This window comes from Schistocerca gregaria, chromosome 3 (genome assembly GCF_023897955.1).
Source record: "Schistocerca gregaria isolate iqSchGreg1 chromosome 3, iqSchGreg1.2, whole genome shotgun sequence".
NCBI classification, from domain to species: domain Eukaryota; kingdom Metazoa; phylum Arthropoda; class Insecta; order Orthoptera; family Acrididae; genus Schistocerca; species Schistocerca gregaria.
Genome location: NC_064922.1, coordinates 518,422,825 through 518,445,007, shown reverse-complemented (window position 1 = coordinate 518,445,007; position 22,183 = coordinate 518,422,825). Strand labels below are relative to the sequence as shown.

General features: G+C 43.0%; 1 protein-coding gene across 2 annotated transcripts in view; it reads left to right on the top strand.

The window, feature by feature from the left end:
* Nucleotides 1-22,183, top strand: part of LOC126355988 (serine/threonine-protein kinase 32B) — a 635,590-nt gene that overhangs the window by 395,989 nt on the left and 217,418 nt on the right. For both annotated transcript variants that reach the window (XM_050006606.1, XM_050006607.1), the window contains exon 3: nucleotides 3,754-3,919. In XM_050006606.1, coding sequence (XP_049862563.1) covers nucleotides 3,754-3,919 — 166 coding nt within the window. The remainder of the gene's footprint in view (nucleotides 1-3,753; nucleotides 3,920-22,183) is intronic.

Sequence of the window (22,183 nt, the reverse complement as noted above, 5' to 3'; positions counted from 1 at the left end):
AGTGCAACTTTGACTTTCAAGTTAAGGTTACGTAATTTTTTACCGCATACTGTAACTTGCACCATTTTCTAATACTACGCTCTGATAGGTAGGCATGAGGAGGGGGTGGTGTATAATGCACAACGGGTCTGCTTCTATCATGCTGCGTTTTTAATAGTGTTGTATGACTGACCGAAGATAAGGACGTGGAAAGAGTAAAAGGGACTTGACTTGATGTCTGTTGTAATTAACGTATTTGACACCATTTTTTGTATCGTTTTAATACTGTGATCTGAATTGTTTGGAAAGAGGAGTGAGAGAGTGTATAAAGAACACAGCTGGTCTTTTTTTCCTACGTCTTGGATTTTTAGCACTGTGGCTATGATTGATGGGAGAAATGGAGGTAGGGGAAGGGGAGTGGGACTTTTAATTTCCCATTCACAAAATTCGATTATTTCTGTCATCTAGGATAATGTTATTTCTGGTTTCATTGTTAGTACTGCACTATGGTTGCCTGGGGATAAGGGGACGAGAAGAGGAGGAGGGAGGGGGGGGAGGAGAGGAGCAAGAGAGAGGGATTTGCATTTGCAATTACTAATTGATTGATATTATTGTTTGATGATGTCACTGATAAGTGTGGTGACTTCATGAGCTCAAGGTCACTGACAGCGCCATGCATGACGTCCAGAATCACGTACTATAACGTGATCACCTTGATGGTCTTTTCAAGGTCAAAGTGAATGAAAGCCGCCATAGCATTTCTACCCCGTATACCTAGGACTGATGTCTCTGCCTCTCTTGCCACACCCAGTTCTTCTCAGGAAGATAGTCTGTCACTGCGCTCATCTTCGTTAAGAGTTGTCTGACTACACTGGCTTGGTATACGCCACCCAACCACTGTGTTACATGACAGTGTATTGTGGCCCCACACATCCACCATTGTCCTCCTTTCAATGAAGGAAACGAATTACCGGAAGATATTTTACCATATCAGTGGCGTACATACTAGTGTGTCATAATTATTAAAATAAATTACTGCGACAATAGGAACCTAACTGAAATGAAAGAGATAATTAATTGAATTATAATTAAGTTTTATTAATTTATTAATTGTTTATAATTACTTGTTAAAGGTATTTATTTATTAATTGCTTTATTAACGACATAATAATTGTATGTGCATTGTAATTTCCAGTTAATATTTAAAACCTTATAACTGTTTCTCATAGTACGTTGTTTGTAATTAATTAGTAGGTAGGCTGGTCGGACACCTTTAGTGGGGTGTCTCTGGAGGAATAGCACTATTCTGCATCGAGATCTGAAACCAAATAATGCCGCGGTTTCGAGCAATGGCGTCTGGCTCGAAATCGACATTGTAACTCATCCCAAAGTTGTTCCATCTGTTTCAAGTCGGGACCAGGTGCAGACAATCCCATTCGAAGGAAGTTACTGCTCAAAAATCATTATTTCCCAGTGTGCACCGTCATGTGGGTGTTTTTCTACTGTACGTAATAGACAATGCTTCAAAATGTGTCCTTATCGTTCCTCATTTAGTGCTCTGTTGAACACAATAAGGAGAGCACAATCTAGTCACGAAAAACGCTCTCATACCGTAACATCGACACCTCCGTACTTTACTGTTGGCAGTACACACGATGACAAGTATTACTTAAAATACTGCTGTATACTCGTTAATAACCCTTAATCAACTACACCAAGATCTAATAAATGTAGAACCATACAACACGTTTTTCGGAAGGGTGGATGGAATAAAGCATTTGATTTCCTGAAATAATGTTTTTTTGTTAGGGCATCTACATCTACATACATACTCCGAAATCCACCATACGGTGCGTGGCGGAGGGTACCTCGTACCACAACTAGCATCTTCTCTTCCTGTTCCACTCCCAAACAGAACGAGGAAAAAATGACTGCCTGTATGCCTCTGTAAGAACCCTAACTCTCTTATCTTATCTTATCTTTGTGGTCTTTCCGCGAAATAGAAGTTGGCGGCAAAAAAATTGTTCTGCAATTTCTTCAGTAGCGATTCACGAAATGAACGCCTCCTTTCCTCCAGGGACTCACACCACAGTTCCTGAAGCCTTTCCGTTATACTCGCGTAATGATCAAACCTACCAGTAACAAAAATCTAGCAGCCCACCTCTGAATTGCTTCTATGTCCTCCCTCAATCCGATCTGATAGGGATCCCAAACCCTCGAGCAGTGCTCAAGAATAGGTCGTATTAGTGTTTTATAAGCGGTCTCCTTCACAGATGAACCAAATCTTTCCAAAATTCTACCATTGAACCGAAGACGTGACTGTGTCAAGCGCTACACTACTAATAGAGTATTCAAACATTACAGGATTCCTTTTTCCTATTCATGCGTATTAATTTACATTTATCTAAATTTAGAGTTACCTGCCATTCTCTACACGAAACACAAATCCTGTCCAAGTCATCTTGTATCCTGCTACAGTCACTCGACGACGACACCTTCCCGTACACCACAGCATCATCAGCAAACAGCGGCACATTGCTATCCACCCTATCCAAAAGACAACGGACCTACCACACTTCCCTGGGGCACTCCAGATGATGCCCTCACCTCCGATGAACACTCACCATCGAGGGCAACGTACTGGGTACGGGGTACTGGGGTACTGGGTGGGGATCTATCGATTAAACTGCGGAACGACACACAGTGTTTATACACTTGCTAGCTTTGTGGTCCTTTAAACTACACATTCATCCTTTTCGAAAAGAGTCTAAGTAACTGATTAAAATATACGCACATTGCACGCTTATCCAGGCATTCTCCAAACTAAAATACTTCTAATAGATTGACACATGGTGTAGCGTGATTCATCATTCCTGATTACTCGTTCCCAGTCCAGTGGCGTAGCTGTTTACATCACATCAAGGCTCGGTTTTCACTGACTAGAAACGAGTGACTAATGAGGAAGCCGCTCGATTACTGTTTACCATTATTTTTAACTCCGAACGCCCACTCACTGAACTAGCTGGACTGCTGGTAGCACTTTGAATGTCACGAGTGACTCCATCCGCCAATTTCACGCGATTTCTTCCAGGCACCCTCCGCAGTGATCGGTCTGTCACTACATGAGCTCTGCCTGGCGTTGGTTTAGCTCTTGTTGTTTCCTTCGCTTTTCACTTCAGAATAACATCACCAACAGTCCACTTGGGCTACTTTAGAGGCTGTGAAATGTCCCTGGTTGACCTGTTTCTCTGGTGACATACAGTGATCAGTCTACGTTCGAAGTTAAAGATCTCTCCTGACCGATCCATTCTGCTGATACTGCTGCTCTACATACAACACAATACTTCATCTTCCTTTTATACTGGTGCGTTGGTCTCTCGTGACATCTGGTTTTCAGTTCCGCAGTACATAGGGCTGGCTGGATACTTTTGATTGCATATGTATCTTCTGATGCTTTCGACAGTGCCGGAAGAATACAGATGGGAAGGTAGAGGGTACTGTGGTATTCTTCTTGGATAGAATCTTGACAATTTCCTGTTTCAGGGCACAAGGAAAGCATTTGCGCTCAGGCAGTAGGTGAAAATACGTGTTGTTATTAAAAGAAGTAAGGAGTCAATAATAAGCTTTATGCCTAAATGTTATGGTGCTGTTCGGTAACTACATTGCGTCGTGGACTTCTGCGTCTAGTATGTGTGTGTGTGTGGGGGGGGGGGGGGGCGGTCTTAAACTGTAACACTGCTTTGCTTACGTGTGCTACTGGTGTTGTGTCTACAGGTGTGCATCGTGCAGAAGAAGGACTGCAAACGCATGTTCGCCATGAAGTACATGAACAAGAGCGCCTGCGTGGAGAGGGACGCGCTGCGCAACGTGCTGCGAGAGGTGGACATCCTCGCCTCGCTGGAGCATCCCTTCCTTGTCAACCTCTGGTTCTCCTTCCAAGGTACGCGAGCCTGCTCACCACCAATGTTAAAATGTACCAATACATGCCAGTGATCCAAAACCAAATATTTTCCTTTAATGTTAGCAACTGGCGGAACGTCGATAGTTCACTCCTACCATCTACATCTACATCTACATACATAATCAGCAATCCACCATACGGTGTGTGGCGGAGGGTACCTCGTACCACAGCTATCATCTTCTGTCCCTGTTCCACTCCCAAAAAGAGCGAGGGGAAAATAACTGCCTATACGCCTGTGTACGAGACCTAATCTCTCTTATCTTTGTGGTCTTTCCGCGAAATGTAAGCTGGCGGCAGTAAAATTGTACTGCAATCAGCCTCAAATGCTGGTTCTCTAAATTTCCTCAGTAGCGATTCACGAAAAGAACGCCTCCTTTCCTCTAGAGACTCCCATCCGAGTTCCTGAAGCGTTTAACACTCGCGTGATGATCAAACCTACCAGTAGCACATCTAGCAGCCCGCCTCTGAATTGCTTCTATGTCCTCCCTCAATCCGACCTGATAGGGATCCCAAACGCTCGAGCTGTACTCAAGAACAGGTCGTATTAGTGTTTTATAAGCGGTCTCCTTTACAGATGAACCACATCTTCCCAAAATTCTACCAATGAACCGACGACGACTATCCGCCTTCCCCACAATTGCCATTACAAGCTTGTCCCACTTCATGTCGCTCTGCAATGTTACGCCCAAATATTTAACCGATGTGACCGTGTCAAGCGCTACACTACTAATGGAGTATTCAAACATTACAGGATTCTTTTTCCTATTCATCTGCATTAATTTACATTTATCTATATTTAGAGTTTGCTGCCATTCTTTACACCAATCACAAATCCTGTCCAAGTCATCTTGTATCCTCCAACAGTCACTCAACGGCGACACCTTCCCGTACACCACAGCATTATCAGCAGACAGCCGCACATTGCTATCCACCCTATCCGGAAGATCATTTATGTAGATAGAAAACAACAGCGGACCTACCACACTTCCCTGGAGCACTCCAGATGATACCCTCACCTCCGATGAACACTCACCATCGAGGACAACGTACTGGGTTCTATTAATTCAGAAGCAAAATCTTCTCCTCCTTCTTCTTCATTCTGCTAATATTATCACAGACTGTGGAAGAAGTATCTCTAACCCTGTTACTGAACGATGTTTTGCAATGGTCAGAAACTGCATTTGCATCCCGGAGGACAGTGACTCAAAAACCCATCAAGACGTCCTAAACAAATAAGCCAGAAACAGGGATCGTTCCTCGGAAAAGAATACGGCCTATTTCTTTCCACAACCTTCACACCACCCTTTGTGCTTTGTTTTCGTCGTTAAACCCGTAAAGTTGATAAAAAATTCAGCCCAAAGGAACATACTGCCGAAGTACTGAAGCGCCAAAGATAATTTTCATTTTAGATGTTGTGGCAGGTGGGTGATACAAAAACAGAAATTGGTGAAACATTTCGCTTACTTTCATTCCATAGTGCCATAGAGGATCATTTTTCGGGCTAATTCACAAATCCAAATTAAAATTTTAAGAGTACAAAAGGTCTGAAAATGAATTATTAGTGATGTTAACTCATGCACGTCCTGAAGAGTCTTGCTCTTGCAACTGTTAATGTTAAAACTTCTTCCCAATGTATTTGTTCCGTAACGGAATTTGTCATGAATCACTTTCCTCAAAGAAATGGCTTAGTTCATAGAATCTTAGACGAAACGCTTACTGTGGAAAGGCAGCAAGTCCACATTTTCTACATTAGAGACAAAAACAGAATGAAACATGTTTAATGCAATTTATCTCCTTCCATGTATTTCTGGTTATTTGGTATAGGTATCCTCTCATTATACACAGCTGAAAGTCATGTATGATATAAAGGGAAAGGGGGAGAAGACTTTGTTGGCTTTGGACATGTTCCCTTTCTGCGACAGTAGGGATTTTCAAATTCATGCTAGTGTTAAGTGTTTTGAAATAAAATTTCACATATAAATAAAAATGTTTTATTACGTACTTCTGAATAATATTTAACATTTTGATAGGTTGCATTACTCAGTTATCTCCATCTACCTCACTAGGTGCCGTTATTGTCGGTGGTGGTGTGACAGAATTTCAAAATTTGCATCGTGTTTTGAGAGATATAGAGGGAAAATATCTGGATGGATTTTGTTGATATTTACAAGCAGAACAGCTATATGGCCTTTCTTTAATGACAGTTTCAAAGGTTGCAGAGCTTTCCTCAGCTTATAAATGTCCTTCTTCGAACCAGCAATATTAATTTCGCACTATGCGGATTTCCAGCTCCAAAAGGTCATCTCGTGGCATCTTTAAATAGTGAGGAACTTTTTCTGATATCTATAAACAACTTTAGCATAAGAAACATCGCTTCAGCAGCGCAGAATTTAGGCCACCAGGGATTAGTTGATAAAAGAATCCGTCATTTGAACAATGGAAAACATGTTAACGTTTCTGAGAAATGTTTTATGAATTCACCATCGTCATACACTTTCCTTCTCCTACCAACATGTCCCGAATTAGTTCGCCAACTGCTGTTAACAAAAAATTGACGGCGTTGCCGGACATGTCTTATCGGGGAAACAGGATTCCTTTTTGTGGTAAACAAGCATTGATCCACTCAGAATCATAATCATCAAAGGAAATTTGTAAATTTCAGAATAGCTGCCTTTCTGCAGTTTGCGGTTCATATGTAATTATGAATGCGAAAATGTGTGCACCTATCTGTCAAAGGGGTGGTAAAAAGAAGAGTAGCTCACAACTCGTGAATACCCCTACTTTGTTAATCCAATATTTGTGAATGAGAGCACATTGTAACATTCAATAAACTTTACACATGTCATCGAATCCTTATGAAACTTTTTCTTGTTGACAACCCTACAAGTAATTATGAAAGGGAAAAAGGTTGTTGCTTACTATGTTTCTGCCGTTCATGTTGAGAACTGACGCATGAAACATGACGTGTTAATTTGTTCTCTCTTTACTACTAACTGTACTCGTTACATATTTCGCAGACAGTAGTTACCTACACTACTGAAAGTACCGGCAAAATTATATAATTGTACGACACAAAATTCAGGAGACACAACGTCATTAACATTGAGCTGCGTGGAAATGAAACTGCAGGGCGAAATTCGCTAGAGGCGTACGCGAAATACGAGCATGTGTACAACAAATATGTGTGAAACATGTAAAATGCTTATAAAATATACTTGACATGTGCATATGCGGAGAAAGCCACAGGTAAAAAGCTCAACCTAAAAATCTGGAACGACTTCAGTCAAATTTGATACACATATTAATTACTATCAGGAAAAAAAAACTACGGGAGTAAGAACAACCAGCCTCATTTTGGAGTGGAGGTGGTAATGTGGGGGAGAAGGATGGATGAAAAGGTGGACAGATAGAGAGGGAGGAGTAGTAGATGGACAGGGAGAAAAGAGGAAGGAATGGACAGAAAATGGGAGGAAGAAATGGACAGAGAAGGAGAGGAAGAGGAGATGGACTGAAAAAGGAAAGAGGAGACGGACAGGAGCTGGAGGGAGGAAGAGATGAACTGCGAGAGGATGAAGGAGGAGTTGGACAGTGAGTAGGGGGGAGGGGTAAGAGGCAATGGACAGAGTGATGGGGAAGGAAGAGATCGACAGAGAGTGCGAGGTGGAGGGAATGGGCAAAGAGAAGTGAAAGGAGAAGATGGACTACTAGAAGAGTGAAACAAATACATACGGGTAATCTCTTCATAAATAATAATTTAACCTAAGGTAAACTGCGTGATGGAGCTAGTCAATGATTAGGATAACTATGAGGGTCAGTCAAAAAGTAATGCCTCCTATTTTTTTTTCTACGTTTAATTGTCAGGAAATTTAAATGCAATTACATAGGTTGAAAACCACAACATTGAGGATCATTTTGTCATTTTTCAATGTAATCCCCGCCCATCTCTACAGTTTTGGTCCATCTTTGAACAAGGGCGTGTATCCCAGCACGGTAAAAATCACAGCTCTGCTTCCTAAGCCATTGACGCACGGATGTTTTGATGGCCTCTTCATCTTCAAAATGAATCCCACGACGAGCTTCTTTTAGTGGCCCGAACAGATGGAAGTCTGATGGTGCCAGGTCAGGGCTGTATGGGGGATGAGGCAAAACTTCCCATCCAATTTTGACAATCTCGTCAGAGGTGTGACGACTGGTGTGTGGTCTTGCATTGTCATGCAAAAGAAGAACATCTGCCATTGATTTTGTTGGGCGAACTCGCTGAAGACGTGCTTTAAGTTTTTTGAGGGTTGTGACGTATTGAACAGAATTTATTGTGAATCCCTGCTCCAAAAAATCAACCAGAATCACACCCTCTGTATCCCAGAAAACTGTTGCCATAACTTTCCCTGCCGATCGCACAGTTTTGAATTTTTTCTTCCTCGGCGAGCTTGTGTGACGCCACTCCATTGACTGCCTCTTTGATTCGGGTTCAAAAAAATGCACCCATGTTTCGTCCCCGGTCACAATTTTTTTCAGAAACTCATCTCCCTCCAAACGGAAGCGCTGCAAGTGTTGGGAGGCTATTGTTTTCCTTGCCTCTTTATTCTGATCGGTTAACATTCTTGGAACCCACCGTGCACAAACTTTTGAGTACCCCAATTGTTTAATAATCGTGATCACACTGCCTTTACTAAGAGAAGTAATGCGACACACTTCATCTGCAGTCACCCGACGGTCACCACGAATGATGTCATCAACTTGCTGAATGTTGTGTGGAGTCACTGTACTCACCGGCCTGCCGCTCCGCTTTTCGTCAGTCAACGGTGTTTGCCCTTCAGCTTCCTTACAACGACGAACCCATCGTCTAACAGTGCTGACATCCACTGTCACAACACCATACACCTTCTTCAGTCTTTCATGAATGCGTATCGGCGTTTCACCTTCTGCATTCAAGAATTCAATCACACAACGCTGTCTCAAACGAACATCGATGTCGGCCATCTTACAAACTTCTGCTGTGCTGCCACCTGTTGACACAGAAAGTTACTACTGCAGTGGATTGCAGAAGAAGGTTTGAGGAATGGCGCCAAATTCAAATTTTTCACTTAACTTAATTTTTTTAAGTAGAAAAAAATGGGAGGCATTACTTTTTGACCGACCCTCGTACATAAAGATTTAAAGTCACTTACGTTGTGCAGAAATATGTTCATTATTCAGGAACCCACGTTCTACGTACATAGATAGAAGCCATGGAAAGTTTAGCTGCTGATAAAGGATTGTTTAAGAGGAGCCGACGGGATTATTTTATTTTCACTCCAATAATGTGAGCAGTATAAGTATTCTAAGCTACTCTCTTTTTTACGACACGTGGCTCCTTAGAATTATCATAACACCTCAATTTATACATATTACATGTTTTGTGAGAAACAATGAATCCGAATTTTTATGCGAAAACTTTAAAGACTATTACAGAAGCCAAAAGTTGTTATTCTTCATATCTTCATATTTGAAGCCCTCTGCCGCTAGTGGAATTTAAACTGTAGCGTGTAATACGGCGTTGTGTAACGTAGCTATGTCGATACTTGCGAAACAGTGTGCTGCATTCTAGTTTCGAATTCGAAGAGAACACTCACACGTGGAGCACCCTTCCCTTCAGCGTGACACCACACCACACTCGAGCTCTGCGTCTCCAACAATCCGGCGCTAAGGGTTCAGTGTCATCTATCATTCTCCCTGCAGTCCCGATCTGGCCTCATTCGATTATCATGTTTCCAAAACTTTTAAGAATACCTTCTAGGACTCCACTTTGATAGAGATGAAGCGGTTTAAGCATAGGTGAAATTTTAGCTGCAATATCAAAGTCAAACACTTTACAATGGCGCTCTCAATAGACTGCTCTCTTTTTGGGAGAAATATGTTCGTCGCCAGGGTGGTTATGTTGGGAGATAAATATGGAGACATGAAGAAAAGAGATGTAGAATTTCAACAACGACTGTTTAATTTAAAAATCGTTCAAGCTTTCATATACCAAATTTAGAGATACACTACTGGCCATTAAAATTGCTACACCACGAAGACGACGTGCTGCAGACACGAAATTTAACCTACGGGAAGAAGATGCTATGATATGCAAATGATTAGCTTTTCAGAGAATTCACACAAGGTTACGGCGGTGGCGACACTTATAACGTGCTGCTATGAGGAAAGTTTTCAACCGATTCCTCATACACAAACAGCAGTTGACCGGCGTTGCCTGGTGAAACGTTGTTGTGATGCCTCGTGTAAGGAGGAGAAATGCGTACCATCACGTTTCCGACTTTGATAAAGGTCGGATTGTAGCCTATCGCGATTGCGGTTTATCGTATAGCGACACTGCTGCTCGCGTTGGTCGAGATCCAATGACTGTTAGCAGAATATGGACTCAGTGGGTTCAGGGGGGTAATACGGAACGCCGTGCTGGATCCCAACGGCCTCGTATCACTAGCAGTCGAGATGACAGGCATCTTACCCGCATGGCTGTAACGGATCGTGCAGTTACGTCTCGATCCCTGAGTCAAAAGGTGGGGACGTTTGCAAGACAACAACCATCTGCACGAACAGCTCGACGACGTTTTCAGCAGCATTGAGTATCAGCTCGGAGATCATGGCTGCGGTTAACCTTGACGCTGCATTACAGACAGGAGCGCCTGCGATGGTGTACTCAACGACGAACCTGGGAGCACGAATGGCAAAACTTCATTTTTTCGGATGAATCCAGGTTCTGTTTACAGAATTATGATGGTCGCATCCGTGCTTGGCGACATCGCTGTGAACGCACATTGCAAGCGTGTATTCGTCACCACCATACTGGCGTATGACCCGGCGTGATGATATGGGGTGCCATTCGTTACATGTCTCGGTCACCTCTTGTTCGCATTGACGGCACTTTGAACAGTGGACGTTACATTTCAGATGTGTTACGACCCGTGGCTCTACCCTTCATTAGTTCCCTGCTAAACCTTACATTTCAGTGAGATAATGCACGACCGCATGTTGCAGATCTTGTAATGGCCTTTTTGGATACAGAAAATGTTCGACTGCTGCCCTGGCCAGCAAATTCCCCAGATCTTTCACAATACGCCAGTCACTACTCTTGCTGAACTGTGGTACCGTGTTGAATCTGCATGGGCAGCTGTACCTGTAAACGCCATCCAAGCTCTGTTTGAATCAATGCCCAGGCGTATCAAGGTCGTTATTACGGCCAAAGGTTGTTGTTCTGGGTACTGATTTTTCAGGATCTAAGAACCCAAATTGCGTGAAAATGTAATTACATGTCAGTTCTAGTATAATATATTTTTCCAATGAATACCCGTTTATCATCTGCATTTCTTCTTGGTGAAGCAATTTTAATGGGCAGTAGTGTATTACTTTTCAGGGTACCGTTGTATCTTAAGTTTTGTAACTTTCTCACATTCATGTAGCTCACTTCACTTACGACCTGTGGATGAAACATTTTTTGTACATACGTCTTATGTGTTCTTCTTTACCGAATATTCATTCGAGGGAGTCTCATTGCTGTGGATCAATGAAACAAAAGGTGTCTCTATTATACTGTAATCTTCTTTTTCTCTTACTAACGGAATCGTAACAGAGGCAGAAGTTTCACATTGTTATTCTACTGCTTCCAGTGAAGTTTGAAGCTCATGTTTCCTTATCTCTTCTTACAGACTGTCTCACAGGTCACGGGGTTCGCTTGATGTACACTGATCAGATAAAACACAGGAACTGTTATTCACCACGAATTTGGACGCCGCCTGGTGTTGTTGCGGGCACGTAAAGGTAACAGAAGTATGTTAGGTGGAGCAGACACAGACGGGGTTCGCCCTAGCGCAGATATGGGCAGCAAATGACGGAATCCATTGAGATAAGCGACTTCGACAAAGGACAGATTATTATTACGCAGAGCCTGTGAACGAGTATCTCGAAACCGGCGAAAGTGGTCGAATGTTCGCGTGCTACTGTCGTGAGCATCTACGCAAAGAGGTAAAGGACAGCGAAACCACCACTAGGCAGTAAATGGTTGGGCGTAGACGAATCTTCACAAATGTGGGGTTTGGAGGCTTGCCCGCTCTGTAGAGGAGGATAGATGGTGATCTGTAGCATCTTTGCCGAAAGAGCACAGTGTTGGTACACGCACAAGTGTTTTGGAACCCACCGTTCATCGTACATTGTTGAACATGGAGCTCCGCAACAGAACACCACTACGTGTTCAAATGTTGTCCTAACGACATCGTCAGTTACAACTGCAGTGGGCACGTGACGATCGGAATTCAGCGGTTGATTAATGGAAACGTTTCGGCTTCTCGGGCGAATCACATTTTTGGTACATTAGGGCGATGTTCGTCTCCACAAACGCCGTCATCGACGTGAACGACTTCTCTAAACGTGCAGCGTACCACGGACGCAGGCCGGTGGTGGTAGTATTATGCCATGGGAGACATTCTCCGGCGCTTGCATGATACCTGTGGTAGTACTCGAGGACACGTTGACAGCTGCGAACTCGCCACATCTCTTCATGCTTGATGTCTCTCCCGACAGCGATGCTATCTTTTATCACTAGAACTGGATGTGTCTTGCAAGCAGTACCGAGCTACAGCGGTTTGAGGAGCATTATAGTAAACTCACGCTGATGTCTCGACGGCATAATTCACCTGATATAAATCCTATGGAATCCATATGGGTCGCTATAGAGGGCCATCACCGCTTATGCAAATAAGCGGCTCTTTATTCACGCGACTGCCTCGTGATGACTGGGTGTTGTGTGCTGTCCTTAGGTTAGTTAGGTTTAAGTAGTTCTAAGTTCTAGAGGACTGATGACCGTAGATGTTAAGTCCCATAGTGCTCAGAGCCATTTGAACCATATTCACGCGAGTTACATGACCTGTACGTTGACATATAATGCCATATACCTCTTAAAACTACCAAAAAACTGTTGAATGTCTCATACGAAGAATCAGTAATGTATTTCGTTCCAAAGACGGACAAACAAGCTATTAAGGCTGTGGTGACAATGTCTTGGTTCATCAGTGTATATTCCATGATCTACCAAATATTTTAACGTCGATGGTTTCGTTCCTAGTGCCTCAGTCGTCAGTTAACATAAGGAAGGAAAAGCGTGTGCTATATCTGTCCATGAATAGTGTAAACATTTTTCTCTGTGCTATTGTTGTTTGTGTTTTATGTACTGTGTTCCTTGAGTTGGCGATTGCGAGCCAACGCAGCATAAGGCGAAATGAATGCGGCATACCACGAAGAAATGAACGCTCCAACTCGGATGTGTACTTGACTATTGATCGTTATCTCGTCCTGTGGGATCGATTAGGGCATGTCCCCCATCCATGTCTCGTCAGTTATACTGGTAGGTCTGTTCAGAAGCAAACCATTACTTGGTTAGTTTTAACCTGTTCGTTTAGTCAGTAAATAATTTACGAGGTGTCACAATAGGATAGGTAGGAACTTTCGGTTAACATACCAATACATGGAAAAAGAAACTATTTTATGTGAACATCGGTCCGGAAACTTTTTGTTTCCATATTATTTCTCGTTTCCCATGACCCCCTTTACCAAATTAATCATAAGAAACATTCAAGACTTGAACGTATTAGCATGTGAGACGGAAATCTTTCTTTGCGTGCAGATTTTAAAGTTTCTTCTTAGGTTCACCGTCAGTGCTTTTTGTTCCACCAGAAAATACTTTGACTAGAACATGTTTCCTTATCCGTGTGAGAAAACATGTATTTCATACACAGTGGCTCCCTTCCACATTTTAATGTTAATAAATGTTGGGTTCCAAATAACAGATGGGTAGAGAAAGACTGGCGAATTCGTTAGGCTTTACGTTCTTAGGACCTAAACATGTCCGAGTTTCAGAAGTGTAGGCAGTTGAAATCCCTTGCGTATCACCAAGCGAGGTGGCGCAGTGGTTAACACACTGGACTCGAATTCGGGAGGACGACGGTTCAATCCCGCGTCCGGCCATCCTGATTAAGGTTTTCCATGATTTCCCTAAATTGGTCCAGGTAAATGCCGGGATGGTTTCTTTGAAAGGGCATGGCCGACGTCGTTCGCCATCCTTCCCTAATACGATGAGATCGATGACCTCCCCACAAACGAACCAACTGTCCCCTCTCCTTACGTATTGGATCCCGGTACAAGGTGCAAGAAGTCTTCGTGTTATTATTGTGGAGAGCTGCAAATCCACACGAAATATTCCAGGGTTAGATCAGTGCGTCTGGAATCCAATGCGGCGGATTGATACATGTGTCAACGAAAGCGGAAGGCAATTTAAAAATTTTCTGTAAGAACTATTTTCATGTTCTATTCCTACCAGCTTTCCACGATTGACTTATTATGAGTGACTGTAGAAAACGAATCCTAACGCGTAATAAATGGGTTGGCAGACTTCCTCTAACTACGTGGAATATGTCTTTGAAGTTTAGCCAGAGCCTGTCTTGTAGAATACAGCGGTAGTAACGATAGTACTGATGTGTCATTTGAGGTGATAGCGTTTTCGTATCAATAACAGTATCAGGTATTCCAGTTTTCTACGAAAGTAACTCAATTAGATAAGGTGTGGGTTACTATTCCTGGACCCATCAGTTAGTGCAGACTTAAAGTTGTCAGTTTGGACCAAGCCACATGCTCAGAAGACAGATTTAATGAATCTGCTGGTCAAGATAGGCCTTGTACACGCTGAAGAGCTAATTGATTCATGTGGGAGAGTATGGGACATTAACATGTAATAGCTGAAACACCTCATATACCGAGATGTCAGAAGGAAATTTTAATATCAAGTACAAAGATCTTATAAGGCACTGATGAATTAATGTATCAAGAACATCTAATAAAAGAAAGTCACTAACACACTGGGATACAGACATGACAATCTTATGCCATAACAACATAATAAAGAGAACGCTATCTATAAAATTATGTATTAATAAATAATTTTGTTTTGCAGTTCAGACCACTGAAGATGTCTAGTACGAATAAGTAAGACATGTGTGATTAATACAAATAAAACATTCAGTTGCAAAATACAGATGTTTTTATGAACTGTGCGATAAATCATAACCGCAAAAATAAGTATTAGGTAGCTGTGTGGCGGTATGAAATTACACTGGACCAAACAAATCGTTATGCAGAAAGTGGATATGTGAGTGAAAGCGAAGACGTATGGAAAACCTGAAAATCGCATCTACAATCATGTGAATTCGTTAGTGTTAGTTAAAGGCAATACTGAAATGCATTATGTTCTCGTTACGGAGAGTCCGTTGTCTGACACAATGAAGATGGCGTAGAATATCAGTTATGTCACAAATTCAATAATAATTCCTATTCGTTTCTGAGACGCTTCTGGATAATTGCAATGACACGATAATGGGTGAATCCAAAATCACAGATATTTTGTTCGAATTAATGGACATTCGTTCAAAGCTGGATAAACACTTTAAGTATGAACTAAATTCTTGATCATTTTCGCTGCAGTTTAAATTTGGTTAACAACTGTTATGTGAAGGGCACGTCACAGAAATATTTAAATCGAAAAATGTAACTTAATACCGCGACTTGTTTAATATCAGCTACAATAATAAGTCACGCAACTGTGTTGAGAATTCAGTTAGTAATTATAAGGAAAAGAGAAGGAAAGAATGACAGAACTCTGTTGCTTCACTGTTTGGCTGCAGTTTGTATCGTACCTCTACACGACAGGGCTTCGCTGAGAGCTGCATCGGAATTTCATTCGGGCGAGTCAACACAGTAGTTGTGCGATGCGCATATTGTGCCAAACTCGATAAGAGGCTGCATTGTGACAATTCAGTTCGCGCGTCGTACAAACAGTTCGGATAAACTTGGTGGCTGAGCGAACGGAAACGCGAAAATCAAGTGACATTTAGACAACTCGAAACAATGTGGAGCGACCGGGAACATACACTTGTCTGCTGCTCACAAAAGCCACACGTGACTACAAGAAGCTATAAGGGGCTGCCAGAAACATGAGTGTAGCGACAGTTCCACAAGCATTTGCGCTTCAAACCCGAGTACTTTCATTTAGTACAAGAAATGATCGAACACTGTTTGTAGAAAGCGTTCATTTTTGTTTTGAGTAACAACACAAATTGTTGGTTAATGGAGCATTTCAGGGTCGGAAATTATTATTAAATCAGAGCCGAACAAAATTACATATTTTAAGAGGAAAATCTGTTATGTCCTGACCAGTGACACATCTTAATGAACGAAGTACAAGAACTTACACAGCAAACAGGAATGCGTAGCTGCTATTGAGCAAGTGAAAAGAACAGTGTTTTGGCACAGCCATGAGAGTTGCTGAGAGTTGAACAGGGCCCCAAAATAGTATCTCAAATATGTGCGTTGGGGAGAGCGGTTCCGTTGTATAGCCTTCGTAAGAGACACAAAATGAAAGAATGAATTGGCGTAAGAGAACTGATGGTAGAACAAAGTAAAGCGTGATTAAAATGTCTTTTTTATCGGCAAATCAAACTGCATTTACACATTAAACCTCGTAATATAGTTGAAAATATTGAAAAATTGTTTATTATTTTTAATGTTATCTGACACCAGTTTCCGCAATTGTTTTAAAATTTTCAGTAAAATCTAATTCTTAGTAGTGGTCGTGACTCTTCACAACAAGTGTCGTATTCATATTATAAGGTTCACAACAATTGTCATATTTACAGTATCAGGTTCAGGACCCTTCATATGAATATATACATCTTTAAAAAGTATATTGTGAATAAAAGTCAGCGATAGTCAATGTAATTTATATTTTTAAAAATTTGTTGTGTTAGTCATGAAGTAGGTGTGCACATTACGGACAATGTGTGGGCACTGCTAAGATTGTGCTGGAAGAAATTACCACGTTATGGACCTACTTATACCAGATGTAGAAGTATGAAACCAAAATTTCCCTGCAGATGGTGACAGCCGTCAGTATAGGGCCCGTGAGACTGCGTCTGCACCGGCATCTACACTCCTGAAAATGGAAAAAAGAACACATTGACACCGGTGTGTCAGACCCACCATACTTGCTCCGGACACTGCGAGAGGGCTGTACAAGCAATGATTACACGCACGGCACAGCGGACACACCAGTAACCGCGGTGTTGGCCGTCGAATGGCGCTAGCTGTGCAGCATTTGTGTACCGCCGCCTTCAGTGTCAGCCAGTTTGCCGTGGCATACGGAGCTCCATCGCAGTGTTTAACACTGGTAGCATGCCGCGACAGTGTGGACGTGAACCGTATGTGCAGTTGACGAACTTTGAGCGAGAGCGTATAGTGGGCATGCGGGAGGCCGGGTGGACGTACCGCCGAATTGCTCAACACGTGGGGCGTGAGGTCTCCACAGTACATCGATGTTGTCGCCAGTGGTCGGCGGAAGGTGCACGTGCCCGTCGACCTGGGACCGGACCGCAGCGACGCACGGATGCACGCCAAGACCGTAGGATACTACGCAGTGCCGTAAGGGACCGCATCGCCACTTCCCAGCAAATTAGGAACACTGTTGCTCCTGGGGTATCGGCGAGGACCATTCGCAAACGTCTCCATGAAGCTGGGCTACGGTCCTGCACACGGTTAGGCTGTCTTCCGCTCACGCCCCAACATCGTGCAGCCCGCCTCCAGTGGTGTCGCGACAGGCGTGAATGGAGGGACGAATGGAGACGTGTCGTCTTCAGCGATGAGAGTCGCTTCTGCCTTGGTGCCAATGATGGTCGTATGCGTGTTTGGCGCCGTGCAGGTGAGTGCCACAATCAGGACTGCATACGACCGAGGCACACAGGGCCAACACCCGGCATCATGGTGTGGGGAGCGATCTCCTACACTGGCCGTACACAGCTGGTGATCGTCGAGGGGACACTGAATAGTGCACGGTACATCCAAACCGTCATCGAACCCATCGTTCTACCATTCCTAGACCGGCAAGGGAACTTGCTGTTCCAACAGGACAATGCACGTCCGCATGTATCCCGTGCCACCCAACGTGCTCTTAAGTCAACTACCCTGGCCAGCAAGATCTCCGGATCTGTCCCCCATTGAGCATGTTTGGGACTGGATGAAGCGTCGTCTCACGCGGTCTGCAAGTCCAGCACGAACGCTGGTCCAACTGAGGCGCCAGGTGGAAATGGCATGGCAAGCCGTTCCACAGGACTACATCCAGCATCTCTACGATCGTCTCCATGGGAGAATAGCAGCCTGCATTGCTGCGAAAGGTGGATATACACTGTACTAGTGCCGACATTGTGAATGCTCTATTGCCTGTGTCTATGTGTCTGTGGTTCTGTCAGTGTGACCATGTGATGTATCTGACCCCAGGAATGTGTCAATAAAGTTTCCCCTCCCTGGGACAATGAATTCACGGTGTTCGTATTTCAATTTCCAGGAGTGTACTTCCTGTAACGGCTGACGGCTAATGGCAACACACAGTACACCAAGTTCCATACACCTGTATCTGTTTCTAACCTATAAACATGTCGAGTTTTGTCCCTACGAACTACGATTTCCGGACAGAATTGGTTTTCTGTTATCACTTGCAGAAAACTGCTATAGAATCGCATCGAACGCTTGTCGAAGCTTTCGGCGATCATGCTCTTTGTTTCGGGTGGTTCAAGGAATTCAGAAGTGGTGATTTTGACGTGAGGAACGACGATCGCCGTACAGCACCGAAAAAAGTTCGAAGACAACGAATTGCAGGCTTTATACGATGAAGATGATACTCAAACTCAACAGAACTCGCGGAACAATTGAATGCGACGCAGAAACTCGTTTCTCGTCTCCTGAAACCTGTGAGAAAGGTGCAGAAAGTGGGAAAATGGGTTCCACATGAACTGAATGATAGACAGCAAGCAAATGGAAAGACCACTTGTGATATGCTGCTCGCCAGTTGCAAAAGAAATTCGTTTTTCCATCGGATAGTGACAGGTGATAAAAAAGGGATATATTTTGAGAATCCTAAGCGCCGTAAATCATGGTTGAATCCAGGCAAACCATCGACATCCACTGCAAGACTAAATCACTTTGGAAACAAGACAATGCTCTGTGTTTGGTGGGATCAGATAAGTGTGATCTATTACGAGCTGCTGAAACCTGGTGAAACCGTTAACACTGATCGGTACCAACAGAAAATGATCGATTTAAATCGAGCATTACGTGAAAAACTACAGGAATATAGAAAAAGGCAACACAGAGTCGTATTGCTCAATGATAAAGCCCCGTCACACACACAAAACGGGTCAGGGAAACAATCTAGGCCTTCAGTTGGGAAATACTAAGACATGTGGCCCATTCTCCAGCCTTGCCTCCTGTAGATTATCATCTATTTGCATCACTGTGTAATGCACCTTTTTTTTCTCCGGGGGACAAGTATTAATTATTATCAGTAGTAGTATATTAAGTTACAAATTATCATTTTAAACCTGTGTTGTCTCCCTGATGTGTCTAGTCGACCACCAGTCCCCGTCACGCTGTTGACTCTAACAACAGAGTCATACAGGGTTGAAGACGTGGAGAAAGATAGGTAACATCTCATTTAGAATTTAGAGTAAAATAACTTTCTTTGTTTTATTGGTCGTTGATGCACGCTCGTCGTCCAGTGATGAATCTCGCCATCCGCTGTTTATTAAATCAATTTGATGTCCAGGGTGTGTACTTTGCTGCATAAGAACTGACACATAGTTAAACTTCCAACTTTTATTTTATAAATGCTGATCATGAAGATATTCAATAATTATCAGTGTAACAGCTTTTCCAATACATCATTTCGTTCCCTCTATCGTTGACCTTCTCAAAGTATGCGTATTACAAAACGTCTCAACACCAACTGGCCATTGTCTCTACACCCCAAGAACCGGCTCCTGTTCACAGAGCTTCCAAACTGTGCAGTACTGCCAACCTTGGCTGGATATCGATATTTTACACATCGCACGTACACTTATATGAAAAACATAGTATGAAAAATGAAATGTGTTTTAACAGTTTTGTAACAAAATAATAATATTTCACTCTATGTTCACGTAGTTAAAGTTCACTTGTTCCTTCAAGCTGATTGACAGCACCGCACACCTCGCCAGCCGGTGGTATCGGTAGTTTCAGTAGTTCGTTACATTACAACTTGGACACTCTCTCGCTGAACAACGCTTCACTTCGTATGAAAATGTACGAAAATGGCCGGCTGACTGGTTCGCTTCAAAAGAAGAAGTGTCTTTCGGTGTGGCATTCATAGCCTGCCTGAGAGGTAAGAGAAATGTACCAATAACAGTGGAGATTATTTTGAATAAAATATTGTTTATCAGTTTCAAACAACAGACGTTTCATCATTGCAACCAAATTCCGGTTTCATACTTCTACAGCTGGTACAGCAGCACCTGTTTGAGAAGCATATTGTTAATGACAGTTAGTACGCCTGCTTAGATGGATGGTACCGTGCTTGCCTCCCAAGTAAGCGGGCCCGGGTTCAATTCCCGGTCGGGTTGGAGATTTCCTCGCTCGTGGACTGGGTGTTGTATTGTCCTCATCATCATTTCATCCTCATCACAGGCACGCGAATTCTTCAATATGGTGTTGACTGCAATAAGACTCGTAGTCGGCTGCCGAACTTCCCCGACTGGGGCCTCATGGCCAGCAATGCCATAGGCGCATTTCCAATGAATGTTAACTACAATTAGAGGATTTTTTAAAAATCTTTTATGTGGTGTGAAGAAAGAACTCGGCCCCCGTTCGTATTACACGTTATGGAAAAAGCGTTGCTACTGGTAGGGTTACAGCAGTTCTAAAGATCGTGATGAATGGTGGGATATTATTCAAACTTACTCAAATATCCGACATGTTTCTGTATCCTCGGAAGACTGAGAGCCACCTTCTTAAATCGATGGAGGACATTGTGGCCTGGCCTCGCAGATAGTCTGACCTCTGTCTGGATTTTTCCTCTGAGGGGCATATGAAGCAGTTGGTGTATGAAACCGTTATGGGAACAGAAGAGGGCCTTGTCGCCAAAAGCGCCGTCGCTTCTGGTGCTATTGCGCACCTACCAGAAGTGTGCAAACGAGCAGTAAAATCAGTGGTCCGACTATGAACCGCGTGCATACGAACCAACGGTCGCGCTTTCGAGCAGTTCCTGTGAATGCCGCTGCTGCGATTAGCATGCTAAACTACCTTCTGTGTAAATCGTTCCAAGCAATAGATATTCGGGGACTACGTGTAAAATAACTAAAGACTAATAGTTTCGGAACACCATGTGTATTATCACAACCGATCGAGCATTGCTTGCCACAGTGGAGTTCCATCGTAGTAAATGCACATGACTGTTTCTACACTTTTTTGTATGTGGTTACGCCAATAAGTGAGCACCATATTGAAAATCAAAATAAAATTAAAAATCACAGCGGGCCTATGTGTGGACCAGAAACAGTATCTGCATTAATACGAAATTTCTACATAAATCTCTCTTTCTCTCTGTCTTTGTCTCTAACACACACACACACACACACACACACACACACACACACACACACACACACACAATTTCTGTTAAGAAACTTCTGAGGAAAGGTGGACGTGCCACTGTTCTTTAGGACATACGTCGAAGAAAGGAAATAAAAACGCTAAGGGAACAAATACAGCACAAAATATAACTTAAAGATGCACAAAGGAATAAGGAACGTATTAAAAAGAAGAAAAGTGACTTGCATTCATCAACATGTGGCTCATACGGCAGAAGTAGAAGCGAAAGAATTCTCGATCTGGGAAGCTGCGAGCGATGGGGTCGTAGACAACATGACATCTGGAAGCCAAGTTCACTCCTGGAAGCGTGCTTGGACAGCCAAAGTGGTCAGGGCGACAGCTCACTTAAAGAAGGAAATCTGGGTTCGAGTCCCAGTCCGGCACAAATTAATATGTCACCAATAGGTAATATCTTCATACCGAACGCCGACCATGTCAGAAAGATTCCGCAGTTGCGAATAAATTTCATTAAAGAGGGAAAAGAGTTGTCAGCATTAGAACGATGCAGCGGGAGGAAACTTACTTTAACAGATAAATCCTACTGGTATCAAATATTGACATGGAGTTGCGGATGGAGTTCCTGAAAGCATAAGTCTAGAATCAGTTGGCGTATGAAAGAGGAAGTGTACCACTAGAAAGCAGGAGACTACGAAATAGTACGCAGCAGAAATGTGGTGCTAAGGAAAAGCATTAGAAGTTAAGTCGACATCT